This window comes from Triplophysa rosa, linkage group LG12 (assembly GCF_024868665.1).
Source record: "Triplophysa rosa linkage group LG12, Trosa_1v2, whole genome shotgun sequence".
Classification (NCBI taxonomy): domain Eukaryota; kingdom Metazoa; phylum Chordata; class Actinopteri; order Cypriniformes; family Nemacheilidae; genus Triplophysa; species Triplophysa rosa.
Genome location: NC_079901.1, coordinates 5,043,629 through 5,061,375, shown reverse-complemented (window position 1 = coordinate 5,061,375; position 17,747 = coordinate 5,043,629). Strand labels below are relative to the sequence as shown.

The following is a 17,747-nucleotide window of genomic DNA, read 5'->3' as shown; positions in this document are numbered from 1 at the left end:
TTTTTAAAAATCTAAATGCAAAAAGTGTTCTATGATCTTTAGGTTTAGGGGATAAAATAATACATTTTTGTAACAGTATAAAAACATTACGCCTATGACTGCCCTCAGGAGATAATAAACCAGACGTGTGGTGGTGTGGGTGTCGTTCGATGTTTGTATATCCCGGTGGGGACCTAAACCTGAATACACACCAACACATGGGGACTCGTGTCACCGTGGGGACCAAAATTGAGGTCCTCATGGGCAAAAAAGCTAATAAATTGTACAGAACAATATTTTTTACAAATCTAAAAATGCAAAAAGTGTTCTATGATCTTTAGGTTTAGGGATAGGGGATAGAATATACAGTTTGTACAGTATAAAAACATTACGCCTATGGACTGTCCCCACGGGGATAGTCAACCAAAGCCTGTGCGTGTGTGTGCGTGTGTATTAAAGGGAAACTCCACCGAAAAAGTAAAAATCTGCCCTCAAGTCGTTCAACAAGCCTATCTGTTCATCCGTTCATCTTCGCAACGCCCATAGACAGCAACCTTACTGAAATTCTGTGCTTTGAAAGTCAGTTACGTTGCTGTCTATGGGCGGGAGTAAGAAAGCTTGCAAACCTCATCAAAACTGTCTTAATTTGCGTTGCGGAGATGAATGGATGTCCTAGGCTTGTCGAGCGACTCGTGGGTTAGTAATTCATTTTTTGGCAGAGTACCCCCACCCCCCTACCCCATCAAGGTTTCCTGACACAGATATCTGATACCGCTCTTAAAACAGATCTGTACATCACCGCAGACAGCATGAGCTCATGTGAGGACATCACACAAACAAACATATTCATTAATATAATATTAATATAATAAAGTCTGCATTTAACACACAATGCCCCGTCCAAACTTAAAGAGAATCTCATATCTAACAAGACTTTAAATGAAATGTTTTTATTGTCTGGTTTCAAAGACAAGGCTTAAGGCTAGTCCCAGACTAAAATAAAAGTTTGAGCGGTATTCATTGAAAATAAATTGCCCTGACATATCTTAAAATATGTCATTGCCATTGTTTTGTCTCAAGATGCACACCAGTAATGTTTTATCTAAGACATTTTAATAAAAGCGACTTAAGTATCTTAAGCCATATATTTATGTTTAAAAAGTATATAATTTTTCGTGGAAAATGACTAATCGGTTCGCTAGACAACACCTTTATTCATCGGCTGGTGTCATTTAGAGCCTTTGGAAGCTGCGACGAAACTGAAATTTGGACCTTAACCAACAGCGAACCCTGGAAAGCTTTCCTCAAAAGCCTCAATTTGTTTTCGACGGAAGAAATAAACACAAGGACGGCTTGTATGACATGTGGGTGAGTGAATTATCATGACATTTCAATTTTATACTGAACTACTCCTTTAACATAATAGTTTAATAAATATAAAAATACACAGCACACAAACAATGTTGAATAATAAAACAATCAATTTGTTATTGTAAAACTTTACGTTTTGGACGTATGGCCTTATAAATGTTTCTTTTGACATGTCTATCATCTTTTTACTTTGCAGTGCATTCTGGGATTGCGTTTTCTTTGAATAATACATGCAACGCTACGCTTTGATTCACAAACGTTTTCTGTTCTTTTTCCAAAGGTGTCTCTGATTTTGAAACAGTCTACACATTATAGCGTGTACGCACAATGATTTAAAATGCTATCTATGTAGGCAGCTCACTAGGTTTAGGAGTCGAGCCCTTTCATCTATGTTGATGAATGAATATAAATACACCATGTGGTCAAATATGCCTCAGAGTGCGAATTGTGTGTGCGTACCTTATCTGCGAAGTGCTGAATAATGAAAGCTTTATTGGACATCCGCGGCTTCTCAAAAAGTGCACACGTTTTCAAATGAGTGTTATACAGCTTCTGAGCCCAAGAGTCATCCGAACCCTTCGGCATCTGATCAGAGAGAGCGAGTCTCAGAGTTAATATGCTTTTGCTTTTTATGAACATGAACATGAACTAAAACATTTCATAAATGCATAACACAATTGAAAATGCACATACAAATACTTCTCACTGAAAACCAGTGTTCTGGGATCTTAAGATCCTCGATGATTTATCTGACAGATTGAGATTTACAAATATTTTTTTCCAATCAGAAATATTATATGAATCCAACCAGTCACACTTTGTATGAAATACAGTTTATCAATACCTTGCACTCTTCATCCAGCAGGTCGAGGATGCCCATCTTGGCCTCGATGAGGTTGATACAGGGCTGGTTATCATAGAAATCGATGAGAGTCCAGGGAATCTGTTCTTTCATGTATTCCTCTTGTTCCAGCTTAAACACATGCTGTACAGAAAACACAGAAAGAGGAGAGAAAAAGAGACAACAGGAGAGAAAAAGACTTATGCATCACAATTCATTAACATAATCTATAAGTAGAATTAAATATATTCAACTCGGATCTGATCTGATGTGCAGTGGGGCAGGACACTCACCATGTTGAACTGCTGCTGGAGTTTCTCATTGGCATAATTGATACAGAATTGTTCAAAACTGTTGATCTCAAATGTTTCAAACCTGGAAAAATATAACAAGACCACATCAACATCTGTACCTAAACCCTGTCCTCTACTACTGTATCCACACTTAAACTGCTAACCATGCATCAATTTTACACTTGGGTTAATATAATCCTACTATCCTTCACCACTGCTAATGCAAAATGCTTAACAAATGTTATATTATATAACACAGTTATATTAGCAATATTAATAAACAGCATGTTGTTACTATAAGGTTAGGATTTAGTTTAGTAGTGTTGGTTGCTTTTAATTAGCATAATTTACAGTAATTCCTGTATTTGATTCATATATATATATATATATTACATGTTAAATGAAGTGTTGGGGTTATGTATACTCTACAAAATAGTTTACATTGTAAACAATGTATTTATCTGATCTGCAACCCTTAATTACACTTGGATCAGCTCCAAATAAAACACCTTTATTCAATTTCTCAGATTTAAACTATCAAATATTTTTTTCAGATGCACTGTGGTTTCTTCTCAGAGGTGCAGACACACACCCATAAATGTCCAGGACTCCGATGAACGAATGCTGTTTGACTGTTGAATGCAGAGCTTTGTTCACATGGTCAACGATCCAGTTGAAGAGTTTGGCGTAGATATGTTTAGCGAGAGCATCACGGGCGTTTATGGCCTGAAGTTTGGGAATGGGTTTTATGTAGGTCTCGGTTGCCGTCTTGAGCTTCTTATGACACAGCCAATGAGACATGTCCTGATACGTCACGCCCATCAATTCGCAAAACACGCTCAGGTGAGCATTATTTGGCTAGTGGGAACAGAGAGAATTACATCTTTAAATGCATGAAACTAACTTTAAACACTTTATTGTGGGTGATTTTGTAGAGACTTACAAGAATAATACTGCTGTCTGAATCTTTGTCCTTCACCTCCACATTCCCCAAGTGCAAAATTGATGCCAGAATCTGAAACAAGCCCATCTGATAGGACTCATTCACTCCTGAACAGACACATCGACAAAAATTGTTTTAAATCTCAATGGTGCATTATACCATAAACTATTAAAACATTTCTGTTTATTAAAATCAAATATATAATTATATGAAACATATAATAATATATAATACATTATATAAATATATTTTAAAATACTGGCCGAACATTGGATTTATTTAAAAAGCTTAAACGACAATTAGAAATGTTACATCAAGAATAAGTTGATGCACTAAAATGATTAAGTGAAAATATATTAAAAACTAAACTAAAATAAACGAATCTGTTATCGCAACACAAAACAAACAAATAAATAATAAAATGACAAAAGCACATACAAAAATTGCTAAACACTAAAGTTGAAAAAAAAAGAAAGCTAGTTCAAAATATTAATAAAACCGAAAACAAAACTATAATAACTCTGAATGGGACAGTGTTTATAGTAGGGCTGTCACGATAAACCGACGATAAATATCACGTGATTTATGCACAGCTTTTGAGTGAAGTACGGGAAAATGCTGCTGCATCCGAAAGCCAGAGGGCGCTCTCGTGCGGAAACTCCAAATACGCATTGCAGAAGAAGACCATAACACGTTCTAGAATCTAGGAAATGCCTATGGACATCTTTTTATCACTGTTACTCAAGCCTCATCAGGTATTTTTATGATAATAAAGTATATTTATAATGATCATGTTTCACGGGTGTTGCTTTTTCAAATGCACATTATAAGCGACTCAAACTCGCACTGCTTTTAGATCGAGCAGCATTTCCTACTGATCTCAGAGACGTGCTTCATGGACAAGCTACACATTAAAAAATATCGACACATTGCATATCGCAGCCAGTTCGATTACAATAGGATTTAGTGGTATCGCGATAAATTATCGTGCAGCCCTGTATTAATATCTCACTTATAATTGACTCATTTGCATTTATGAAGTAGAGTACTGTAATATGAATATATTATGAAATGATTATAAAAGACATTCAGCTGTCTGACCGAGCAGTGTGAAGGCGTTCCTGGTGGTCGACATCTCCTTAGCATCATCCACCCCATCTATCACTGGGTTTCTGCCCTGTTTGGTGTAGTGAAAATCATTGGCTGTCCCTGTAAAAACATTAACATTTGAAAAAAAAGAAAGAAATATTTTTAGAGAAAAAAATAGCAAAGTTAAACATAATGTAGATCTATAAAAATGTGAATATGGGTGTAAACGAAACTGTAATGGTAGAAAACCTGGGGTATTTAAAGAATTACACAGACCTCTATTTTACTAAAACCAAACATCACTGACAGATTTAGACACATATCCTAAAATACAATTCCCTCTTTATAGATTATGGGAATGATACTTTGTTGCTTGGCAACAGAGGCCTATTACGAGATTCACACACACTTGCATTAGTGGGGTGTCAGCTGAGCAGGAAGTCAGCTGAGTCTGCAAACAGCAGGAGAGAGCACAGAGCCAGCAGTGTGTGTGTGAACCAAAAAGAACAGACGATAGAGAGATGTCCAATGTTACATGTAATCGTTGTATACACTATACACGCACATGTATTTTTCTTACTGAAGCTGTAGATGGACTGATGGTGGTTCAAACTCTCCTCATATTTCTTTTAGTCCTGTGCACTTCATTGTTTCATATGCGCAGGTTTTATGCGATAAGCAACATGTAGTTTACAACACTGAAGGAGTGTGTGGGATCAAACTGTTACATTATTCAGTTTATACAAGAAAGGTTGAGTGTGTGTGAGTTTGCAGAGGATGTTTTTACATGTGTGTGTATTCAGATCTGCACAGACTGGCTCTCAGCAGGACGACTCTGATAGACATGCGGAGCCAACACGAACACACTCTAATCAGACACTTTACTAACACACACACTTGGCTTTTAAAACGGAAACATACTATTAGCTTCTTTATTCATTATTATTTTTCACATATAGTGTATAATATAGTTTAACAAAACAAAACAAAACCATTTCCTTTATGATTTTTCTGCACATGAAAGGAAGTTTTGTCAGATTTAGCTGTCATGGATCATTTTGAACCAAACTGTATGAAATGTGCTGTGTGTTGAGTGGTGTACCGCTTACTGAGTTTAAGGGCTTTAAACTCGGGCAGGTGAGCAGAAGCGCACAGCTGATAGAAGATATGATAGTTCCTCTCCTCGTCCGCCTATGAATGAAGGGATGAAAGAGATAAAAGGCAATGTCAGCATGAACAGGTGTTTTTATGAGCACTGTAAAGAAAACCACACACGAGAAAACCAAGCAAAGCATTCTAGAACTGAACAGATTTATATACTGAAGCTGTGTGTGCAGACACATGTAACGTGTGAGATGCCCTCAAACGTCCCATGTACCGACTTCTTGAGCTCAGCTCAGATGACTTCAAAGCCAACAGGTGTAGCCTAAATGCAGCAACCACCTAAGGATATGTTTGAATTTGATATATTTTCTAGATTTGAATTTACAGCCAAACCCTTATGATTTTAATGACCATCCCTGCATGGACATTCAAGCGAGTTAGCAACACTATAGAACTTTTGCTCACGGGTTCCCCCGTGTGGATGATAAGCGCAATTGTTTGTTACCAGTGGGGTAAATAATGTCGCTGTATAAGCTTCCCTGTGGGCAGCTCAATACAGTTTCATTTGTTTACTAAGCGGAACCGTCGACTGCAGAAACGTTTGGATACCATATTGCACTCTTCCGCATGCAAGGGATGTGCGGCGTTGTGTGTACCAACCCGAACACAGAACTTACAGAGTGTGGTTGTAGCAGCTATGAGGCTGCTCAGGTAACAGCGGAAGTATAATTCATCCAGTTAAAGGCCCACTGCAATGCCTTAGATCGCGCAGCATTATTTGATATGTTGACGTAATTTCAACTGAAAAATGCAAAGAGCGCGAGACATATCGAGTGACCCCGCCCCCTTTTAAAATAAAATAACCAATCGTTTACGGCACAGTCAGCCTGGCAAAGCTGCATTTAAGAGCGTAGCCACAGTGGTGTAAAAGTCTATCGAAAAGAAAGATCAGTGTTACCAGTTAACAAAAAGATAAAATATTTTTATCTTCAGCTGCGCATGCCGCAAAGAGCCGTGTCCGTGGAAGTTGCGGGATTTTGGATGCACGAGCACCGCTTGCGCGCCGCCTCTGCTCCGCCAACGAAGCGGCCCGCGTTTTACCGCTGACCGCATGTTTCCCTTTGAAAATGAACTGGACAAACGCGACTGCCGCATACCGTGTGAAACCACCATTACTCGTCTGTGATGTCTGATCTCTTCCATAGAGCCTTAACATTCGATATTCTGTGTAGACTTGAAACTGGTCAGATACGGTTTGTTTTCTCAGCGGATTTGATCAGCTCAAAACATTCAAAACATATGTTCAAAACAACAACAACAGCGTAGCTTGATGACGCTGTGAAGGAGCATTGAATAATCAACTCCACCGCTAATAAACAATCAGACGTGAATAAGAAATCACGTTTATGGATGATGTAAAGTAATAAAGTAATTTTATAAATGTTGCGTTTGATGACCTGATTTTATTTCATTATAATGAATTACATGTAATTCATAAAATTAAGTTATTACTATTTAGTCATTTGATCTAAAAACGATTACTGCTTGTTCAGTAATATATACTCGTGCTAAATTAAGAAAAACATTTAAACAATAAGACAAACCTTGTTGATCGATATTATAATCATACATTTTCTGTCAGTAAAGGAATCTAACGTTAAACAGTTGCTCACCTGTCTAGTAAAAAACATGTAAAATCAGTCTCTTTCTAGTAAAAATGTCTTGTTGACAGAACCAGCTGCAAACAGTAAAGAATAGTTGTGCACCATAACTTGTCAGGACCCGGCCTCGAACTCGGGTCTCTGGTGTAAGGGATTATCACTACACCAGTCGAGCCACGTGGTATTAGATGGAACCCAGAAGATATAGGCAGACACAGCAGATTGAGTATTCCAGTTTAATAAAATAAAAAGCCAAAAGCAAACGCAGGGTCTTCACAAAAGTAAATAATCCAAAAGGTGGAGAGGTAAATCCACAAAGTCCAAAATCAAAAAACCTCGTGATCAAAAATAGAACAAACTCAAAAAAGGCAGGGTTCACAGGGGAACAAACACATACCAAAAAAAGGTCACAGTAGAAATCCAGTCTCGGGAAGCAGGCAAACAAGCAATAGTCCACATGGGTAGAACACACAAGGTTGAGTTCAGACATACAAACATAGTGCAAGGAACTGAGGAAAAAGTAAGGTTTAAGTACTACACGGGAAAACAAGGCACAGGTGAAAACAACTACTCAAATTAAACAGGGATCAAAACCAGAACACAATGGGGACTCCTAGTGGCCAAAACAAAACATGACAGGCAGAATGGTGACAGAATCCCCCCCTCTAGGAACGACTCCTGACGTTCCCACCGGGTCTATCGAGACCACGGGCCTTGAACTGTCGAATAAGGTCCGGGTCCAATATATCCTTGGCAGGAACCCAGGAGCGCTCCTCAGGACCATAACCCTCCCAGTCCACCAGATACTGCACGGATCGTTGCACTCGGCGGGTATCCAGTATCCGGCGGACGGTATAAGCTGGTTGGCCCTGGATGATGCGAGGTGGAGGAGGGGGTCTGCCTGCCGGGACAAAGGGAGAAGACACAACAGGTTTTAGCAAGGATACATGGAACGTGGGGTTAATCTTAAGTGAACTAGGCAAGTATAGCCGGTAAGTAACAGGGTTTACTCTCCTGGCTACCCTAAAGGGTCCGATGTATTTCTGGGCAAGTTTGCGGGACTCCACTCGTAGGGGCAAGTTCTTTGTGGCGAGCCATACCCTCTGACCAGGGCGAAGGGTGGGACCGGGTCGGCGGCGTCTGTTGGCCTGCCGTTGGTAAGACTGAGAGGCACGTAAAAGATTGTGACGGACCTTTCTCCATGTGAGTCGACAGCGTCTGATGAATGATGTAGCTGAGGGAACACCAACTTCCACCTCTTGGTCAGGAAACAACAGGGGAGCATAGCCAAACTGGCATTCATGGGGAGACATCCCAGTGGCAGAAGAGCGTAGGGTGTTGTGGGCATATTCTGCCCAAACAATGAATGAAGACCAGGTGGAAGGGTTGTTCGAGGCCATGCACCTGAGAGTAGTCTCCAGTTCCTGGTTCATCCGCTCCGTCTGCCCGTTAGACTCAGGGTGGTACCCAGACGACAGACTGGCTTCGGTTCCAAGGAGCTGGCAGAATGCTTTCCAGAATCTAGAAGAGAATTGGGGGCCTCTGTCCGAAACTATATCCTGGGGGATACCGAAAACCCGAAAAACGTGGATTATAATCAGGTCAGCAGTCTCTTTAGCAGAGGGTAATTTGGGCAAAGGGATAAATCTGGCTGCCTTGGAGAACCTGTCAATGACGACTAGAATCACTGTGTTGCCTTGGGATGAGGGAAGACCAGTGATGAAGTCCAGTGAGATGTGGGACCAGGGCCGATGGGGAATGGACAGCGGATGGAGTAACCCCTGAGGGCAGAGACTGGAGGTCTTATTCTGGTTGCATATGTGGCATGCCTTGACGAAGGTGCTGACATCCTCTTTGATCGTGGGCCACCAGAACCGTCTTCGGAGGAACTCGAGGGTGCGATCGATGCCAGGGTGGCAAGTGAGGCGGGAAGAGTGTCCCCAGAAGAGAACCTGAGCACGTACAGCCTTAGGGACAAACAGACGATTGGGAGGCCCTCCTCCTGGATCCGGTTCCCTGGCTAGGGCTTGTCGCACTGTTCTCTCAATAACCCATGAAACGGGTGCCACGATCTTGGTGTTGGGGATTATGGGTATGTCAGTGTCGTCTCGAGTGGTGGGAGCATATACTCGGGACAGGGCGTCAGGCTTGAGATTTTTAGAACCGGGCCGAAAGGTTAGGAGAAACTGGAACCGGTTAAAAAAGAGGGACCAACGTGCTTGTCTAGAGTTCAACCGTTTGGTTTGTTGAATATACTCTAGATTCTTATGGTCCGTGAGTACTTGAAAAGGATGTGCTGCCCCCTCGAGCCAATGTCTCCACTCCTCTAGAGCCAATTTGACCGCCAGGAGCTCACGGTCTCCTACGTGATAGTTCCTCTCTGTGGGTGTGAGCCGGTGCGAGAGAAAGGCACAAGGGTGGAGTCTTTTGTCATCACCTCTCTGGGACAGTACTGCTCCAACCCCCACTTCAGATGCATCTACCTCCACAACAAAGGGCTTGTCCGTATCAGGAAGCGTCAGAATGGGAGCAGAGATGATCCGCTGCTTAAGGTTCACGAAGGCTGCCTCAGCTTCCGCCCCCCACCGAAACTCAGCGACGCCACCCTTGGTAAGGGCAGAGAGGGGAGCTGCTATAGAGCTGAAGTTTCTGATGAACTTCCGGTAGAAGTTCGTGAACCCGAGGAAGCGTTGGACTTCTTTGAGAGACGTGGGGGTGGGCCAATCTGCTACCGCCTCAACCTTCTTTTGGTCCATCTGGATACGGCCAGGTTCCACTACGAATCCCAAGAACTGTACTCGAGAGGCATGGAACTCACACTTTTCGGGCTTGACGTACAAGTGGTTATCGAGAAGACGTTTGAGGACTCTTCTGACATGCTCCGTATGTTCTTGGGCGGAGGCCGAAAAGATGAGGATGTCATCCAGATAGACGAACACAAAGAGGTTGAGCATATCCCGGAGCACATCGTTAATAAGGGCTTGGAAAACAGCCGGGGCGTTGGTCAGGCCAAAGGGCATCACCCGGTATTCGTAGTGACCGGTGGGAGTGTTAAAAGCTGTCTTCCACTCATCGCCTTGCCTGATCCGCACAAGATGGTATGCATTCCGCAGATCCAGCTTGGTGAAGAGGGATGCTCCTTGCAGTAACTCAAAGGCTGTGGCCATGAGGGGTAGAGGGTACCGGTTACGTACTGTGATGCTATTGAGCCCTCGGTAGTCGATACAGGGACGTAGTCCCCCATCCTTCTTGGCCACAAAAAAAACCCCGCCCCTGCAGGTGAGGTGGACGAACGAATCAAGCCCGCTGCTAGGGCATCCTGGATATAGGAATCCATAGCAAGCCGTTCTGGCGGAGACAGAGAAAAGATCCGGCCCCTGGGAGGGCAGGTGCCTGGAAGCAGATCAACGGTGCAGTCGTAGAGCCTGTGGGGTGGTAACGTAGTGGCCTTCTGTTTGCTGAACACCATCTTAAGGTCATGGTAACACTTGGGGACTCGGGACAGATCAATGGACTCTAGAACCTCGGGAGAAGGGTCAGGGGAACTCGAGAATAGGCATCTGGCATGGCACGTGGGGCCCCACTGACTGATGGACCCCACAGCCCAGTCAATGTCCGGATTGTGATCACAGAGCCAGGGGTATCCAAGAATGAGGGGGAACTCGGGAGAGGGGATGAGATGAAACCGTATCATCTCCTTGTGTCGAAGGATAGTCATGTGAAGAGGGGTAGTAGCTCGGGAAACTAGGCCTGGCCCCAGAGGTCTCCCATCCAGCGCAGTGACCTTCAAGGGAAAGGTAAGAGAGTCAGTAGGGATGTTGTTTTCTTTGGCCCAGGTACCGTCCATAAAATTTCCTGCAGCACCAGAGTCCACCAGCGCTCGTAGGGGTAGCTCTTGATTGTCCCAGGAGAGGGTGACTGCAAGAAGGAAGCGGGAGTTGGACGGATGGGAGGTGCTTACATTCCCCGTTACAGTTCTCCCTGGTCTGCACGGGTTGGGGCGTTTCCCTGAAGCTCGGGACAGGCATGACGGAGATGACCGGGTCTGCCACAATACAAGCAGCAACGTTCTCTCATCCGACGGTCTCTTTCTGTCTGGGAGAGGCGAGTACGTCCCAGTTGCATGGGTTCTGGAGGTGCTTGTGAGAAAGATGGATGGAACTCAGGACTGGGACCGGTGGAGAATGGGCAGAGAGGTCTGCGATGAAATTCCCTTTCTCTCAGTCGGTTGTCAATGCGGGAAGCTAGTTTTATCAGGTGCTCAAGACCTTCTGATGGTTCCCGGGTAGCAAGTTCATCTTGAATTGAGCCAGAGAGACCGTTCAGGAAGCATGCCATGAGTGCCTCATCATCCCAGCCGCTCCCCGCTGCAATCGTCCGGAACTGGATGGCGTAGTCAGTCACACTGCGATGGCCCTGTTGGAGATTTAGTAGCTTCCTGGACAACTCTGGGCCACTGGCAGGGTGTCGAAAGACTCGCTTGAACTCCTCCGAAAAGGCAGAGTAGCTGGAGCAGCAGGTACCTTGAGCCTCCCACACAGCGGTGGCCCAAGCCAGGGCTTTTCCAGACAACAACGTGATGATATATGCAATCCTCGACCGGTCAGTGGGAAACGAGGAAGGCTGCAGTTCAAACGAGAGTGAACATTGGGTAAAAAAGCCTTTACAGGAACTCGGGTCACCTGAAAATCGCTGAGGTGGTGGAAGGCGAGGTTCCACCCCGGGGTTTAGTACCATGGGGACTTGGATGGACTGGACTTGAGCGGCAGGCGCCGCGGGAAGTCGATCCGACATCCGTTGAACGGACTCCAGCATCTGTGACAATAGCTGGGAGTGTTGCGCCATTAAAGTCTCCTGTTGTACCAGCATGGCCTCGTGGCGTTGAAACGCCCCCTCGTGGCGAGACAGTGTAGAGAGGATCTCCTGTGAGCTGGCTGCCTCTGGGTTCATGATGGCACTATGTTTCTGTCAGGACCCGGCCTCGAACTCGGGTCTCTGGTGTAAGGGATAATCACTACACCAGTCGAGCCACGTGGTATTAGATGGAACCCAGAAGATATAGGCAGACACAGCAGATTGAGTATTCCAGTTTAATAAAATAAAAAGCCAAAAGCAAACGCAGGGTCTTCACAAAAGTAAATAATCCAAAAGGTGGAGAGGTAAATCCACAAAGTCCAAAATCAAAAAACCTCGTGATCAAAAATAGAACAAACTCAAAAAAGGCAGGGTTCACAGGGGAACAAACACATACCAAAAAAAGGTCACAGTAGAAATCCAGTCTCGGGAAGCAGGCAAACAAGCAATAGTCCACATGGGTAGAACACACAAGGTTGAGTTCAGACATACAAACTTAGTGCAAGGAACTGAGGAAAAAGTAAGGTTTAAGTACTACACGGGAAAACAAGGCACAGGTGAAAACAACTACTCAAATTAAACAGGGATCAAAACCAGAACACAATGGGGACTCCTAGTGGCCAAAACAAAACATGACAGGCAGAATGGTGACAATAACTACTGTGCAAAAGAAGATGGTTGCTTGATGGACGCTATTTCTACGGCAGTAAAAGCATAACACTAGCCTAGTGGTTTTTGGATATTTTACTGCAAAAAAATTACAAACTGTATCTTTAATGGTTACACTGTCTGGATCATCCCCTATCGCCCATCTAGTGCATTATGTGTCATTCACCATGTAGGACATAATAAATGTACGAACAAGTGCTGATATGAGGCGCTGCTTCTGCAGCTCTCATAGTGAAGGGGGCGGGTGCGGATTCTAAAGCCGAATTTTATTGTTTGAGAACTTTGATTTGGGTTAGCTAGATTTGGGTTAGCTAGATATAAAATGCATGTTAGATGATCTCTTGAGAAGCGAGCATGTTTAATAATATTTGCTTTTAAGCAACACTTTGTAGTTTTTCTTTTCTTTTTTTTTGTAATTGTTGAAGGTCAAAATTGAGGATTACGATTAATTTTCGATTAATTGCATAATTTTGACGAGAGGCTGAAGTGTAGCGTGATGTCATGGAATTTCTAGATTTTTTTGAGCGCACGTACCAGATTGTCCGTTTTGAATGCTTATACCTTCTAAATGGGAATTTTGTCAGCGCGTAGGAGCATATAAGTTTATTGACGTCCTTAAGGCTCACTCATTTTTAAGAAAAGGAAAAAAAACGTTTGTTTTGATTTCACTGGGTCTTTAAGAGTTGTTCTACCGCTGAAATAATTTTAGAGGCATTACTTTATGGCTGAAAAAACTACAAAGTGTTGCTTAAAAGCAAATATTATTAAAAAATGTTCGCTTCTCAAGAGATCATCTATAACACGCGTTTTATATCTAGCTAACCCAATAAAAAAAACATGATATTGATAAGCAGATATCTTCTTTATTGCCAAGTACCATGGTTTGTTTCTGCTACAAAACTGTACACTAACAATGCATTTACATGTATGCATTTTTATCCAAAGTGACGTGCATTATACTATACATTTGTTTCTGAGTATGTGCAATCCCTGGGATCAAACCCATGACCTTGGCAATGTCATGCTCCTAGGCACTGAACTAGGGCAATATCATAATCACGATTATTTTGACCAATATTGAGATCCCGATTATTTAACACGATTACTCACTAACTTTTCAAACAGCAAATCATATTTTTTAAATAGCTTGGATTTTAAACTGTGAATTCAACTGAACAGCTGAACCACTATAAAGAAAAGCTGTGCGCTGTGGTTTTATACCACAAGCAAAGAGAGGATCCTTGCAAAATGGAATGCGGCACAATACTCATTTTACCTCGATTCTTTTGATTTTGTAATCGTTGAAGGTCAAAATTGACGATTACGATTAATTTTCGATTAATTGGACAGCCCTACACTGAACTACAGGAAAGCATTTTATAAATGTTTGTATCTGCAGTATGTATGCTTCTCACAAGCCTAACACGTGTTACGTAATGCTAAACAGACATGTTTAACTCCATTATCCTCATTCTTGACCTGCTTTCTGACTTGTATCTTTACACCTGAGCAGGGTGATGTGATTTGGTTAGGGCGAATACATTTGTACAGCTACACACACGTATAAAAGACATCTCTAATATGCTTCAAAATGTGAGAGGCCAAAGCAGCACACACAGAAGACTCCACGTTGCTAAGCCAACGTGTGATAATCTAGCAAACATAAACCTTAAATGATTTTAAATCATTCACAACGATTCTACGTTGTGCCTTCTCTCTGTAAAGCTTACAGGCGATACCACCTTGGATTAAAACAAGAAGTTATTTTAAAGCCTGATATCTCAATAGGGTTGTTGGAATAAAAACAGCTCTTTGAATAAAATCTGTGCAGTGTTTAAGAAGCTAAATTTAGAGCTGGCATGAGTGCAGCATGTTTCAGGAGGTGTGGCGGCTGGTTCCTCCTCTATGTGTTTCTTATGTCATTTATTCAGCCGGTTTTATTTCACATTGCAGAACAGATGATTCATTCTGTGCTGACAGACAGCACAGAAAGGCTAGATAAATTTGCCATGTCATTATTTCCTCACCTTTATATTCCAAAGATAATTTCCTTAGTGTAACAGGTTACGCAACTGCTATTCATTGACACCCATCAAATCTCAAATATTATTCGTGCAAATTTATACCTGGTGTATATGTCTAAAAATTACACACACTCGACATATCACATCTTAAGGCTACACACTGTGAATATGCAAAAACATAAAGGATATTTAAGGCCTGTGGAAGACATTCACAATCATAATAACGTGAATTTCACTCTGATCTTCACACAAAGCAAATCATGTTTTACATGATATGAGTGATATGAACTACACTATTTTATGATGGTGCGTTTTCCTTTTTTGAGCTCAACAGTCATTGTCTTCTATACTTTCATTGTATAGAAAACAACAGTGTGTGTCAGTACATCAAACCATCTCTTTTTGTGTTTCCTTTTTTTGACATAAATGACGGCCAGTAAACAATGACCTCCTTTTAATTTTGGGGTAAGCTACATCTCTAACAGATCCTGGAAGTTCAACTTCTAATGTGCTTGGGTCAGAATGTCAAATCTTTCAGCTACTGAACGTAATACACAGTTCATCTCTACATGACCAGGTGTTCGATAACATCTGGTGGCATTGCTGAAACACAGCAGGCTTTGGCCCCAAACTGGAGAGAAGAAATACTGTAGCACATTCATTCATTCAGCATTCTAGAGGGGAAAAAACAAGTACGGAAAAACATACGAGGGCAGAGAGCAAGAGAGCGAAATCAACATTTCCATCTGCCAGGCCAAAAGTCTTTTCACCATATTAAACAACAACAATCTGTCATTTAAGAGACACAGAGAGTTCCATGTTAAGAGTTATGTCACGTTAAACAGTTTTGCTGTTTTAAATAAGACCTATACTACAGAAATGATTTGTCCAGGAATAAATATTAAGTCCAACAATATAATACCTTTGCAATATCTTATTCCACATATTACGCTATTTAAAGATGTTAGCCAATCAGAACAGAGGTCATTAACATGTGGAAGGTAAAGTTGCACAACAACAAAAACAATAATACATGACATAACACAAAGTGACCAAAGGGCATCATGTGTTTACAGGAACAGCCCATCACACATGCATTGCCCCTTACCTGAAACACAACTCGTGATTTCTCCAGCAGATATGTCCTCATGTTCGCCCCGATGATGTGATACCTCTTATCAAAGCCAATCTCAATGTACTTCCCAAATCGACTGCTGTTGTCATTCCTGGTGGTCTTAGCATTACCTATGGACTGGACATGAGAAATAAAATACACATCAGTTTGAGCGGAAGAACTAGACCGACCTGTGGCTTCATTCATTCTTATAGTGTGGTGGGGTTGAACAGGGTTAAAGGAGTATTGAATTAAACACATGGGCCGGAAGAACACAGAGTTCTGTAGCTCTTCAAAGGAAGTCGATGACAAACTTTCTCACAGCGCAGAACCTGATGAGAATCTGAGAGCTGGGTCTCTGGAAAAAAACATTGTTTTTAAACTTATTAAACACTACTAAACATTACAATAAAATTGTTCAAGGGACCATCTCTATTTATGAGTAGGTTCACTTCCTAAAGAGTAAGTTCTGATGTTTTTAGCATGGCCTTGTTTGTGGTGGGACAACCACAGTTTGCCTCTACAATGGAAGACGGGATGGACTAAATGAGTGTTGAAACTCATCTCATTACAGATATTAAAACTGTTAAGCAACAAAAGAAACTACATAACCATAAAAAGTCCATGTTTAACAATTACGAAAGACTGGAAGCTTGTTGTTTAAAATAGTTTTAGATGAATTATAGGATGTCACAACTATTTACTGTTTATAAATTAGGGATGTTCCGATACCCTTTTTTCCCTCCCGATACCGATTCCGATACCTGGGCTCAGGGAATCAGCCGATACCGAGTACTGATCCGATACCAGGGTGTGTATCTACAGCTGTACTGTATATACTAGCCCTGTGTGAATTGATAGAATTCTTTTACGTGTGCTTCAGACTTATCCCTTAATAAAACATGAAGAAATACATACAGTAAATTAGAGTATTTTTATTATCTGACAGACATTTGACAGTAATATTATTTATTTTTCTTAAGTCGCATTTTTACTGGCTGGTTGGTCCACTCTGAAATACTGCCAAACAGCACTAGCACTGGGGATGGGAATTTTTCAATAATTTCATATTAGAATATTTGAGCTCATAAAAAAACGAATATTTGAATATTCGTTTATTTAAATTAAGTTAAAAAATACGTATTTTGTTTCGTTTTTATTTAGACACAATTTCACATCAATCTTATAACTATCATTAAATATTCATAAGGCACTAATATTAGATCCTGTATATATGACTTTTAATGTTGAAAAGATTAGCAACGTTGGAAAAAAATAGAAAAATACATAAAAACTGCATTTAAACCTGCGCGAAGCGAAATCATACAAAAACCAAACATACAAAACAAAACGAACAAAACGCATATTGAAAGTCTGTGATATATGGTTATCTTGTTTATTTTGTTTAACATGTTCTTGATAAGAAAAACAAGAATGATACAGTAGGTCTATTTTACTTTGGTGAAAGTCTGTTCAACAAGCCGACGGTTAACAAGCTGACAGCGGAGAAAACGCGTTGCTCTTCTCTAACTCCCGGTAACAAAACCCAGATCTGACAAGAATATCTGGCTTTATCGTTTATAATGTTGATAATAAATAAAGTAAACAGGCTTGATACCTCCTGTTACTTGATCCTAAAAACAAAGACGGAGCCATTGTAGTGCTTGTTGTTTATTACTGACCGGCATTTGAGGAAGAATGACTAATTCTGCTGATCACCACCCCAAATATTGTTTTCTTTGTCGTTTCATGGTCAGTGTCTGTCTTGTTTAGCTTTGCATTGCATTTACATCAATAAAAAAAAT

General features: G+C 41.4%; 1 protein-coding gene across 3 annotated transcripts in view; it reads right to left on the bottom strand.

Annotated features, from left to right (window-relative positions):
* The window catches only part of myo5aa (myosin VAa), an 80,348-nt gene that overhangs the window by 44,266 nt on the left and 18,335 nt on the right, over positions 1-17,747 (bottom strand). For all 3 annotated transcript variants that reach the window (XM_057347400.1, XM_057347401.1, XM_057347403.1), the window contains exons 6-13: positions 15,937-16,080; positions 5,626-5,707; positions 4,529-4,636; positions 3,428-3,534; positions 3,077-3,342; positions 2,485-2,566; positions 2,195-2,335; positions 1,810-1,935 (exon numbers count right to left, since the gene is read on the bottom strand). In XM_057347400.1, coding sequence (XP_057203383.1) covers positions 1,810-1,935; positions 2,195-2,335; positions 2,485-2,566; positions 3,077-3,342; positions 3,428-3,534; positions 4,529-4,636; positions 5,626-5,707; positions 15,937-16,080 — 1,056 coding nt within the window. The remainder of the gene's footprint in view (positions 1-1,809; positions 1,936-2,194; positions 2,336-2,484; positions 2,567-3,076; positions 3,343-3,427; positions 3,535-4,528; positions 4,637-5,625; positions 5,708-15,936; positions 16,081-17,747) is intronic.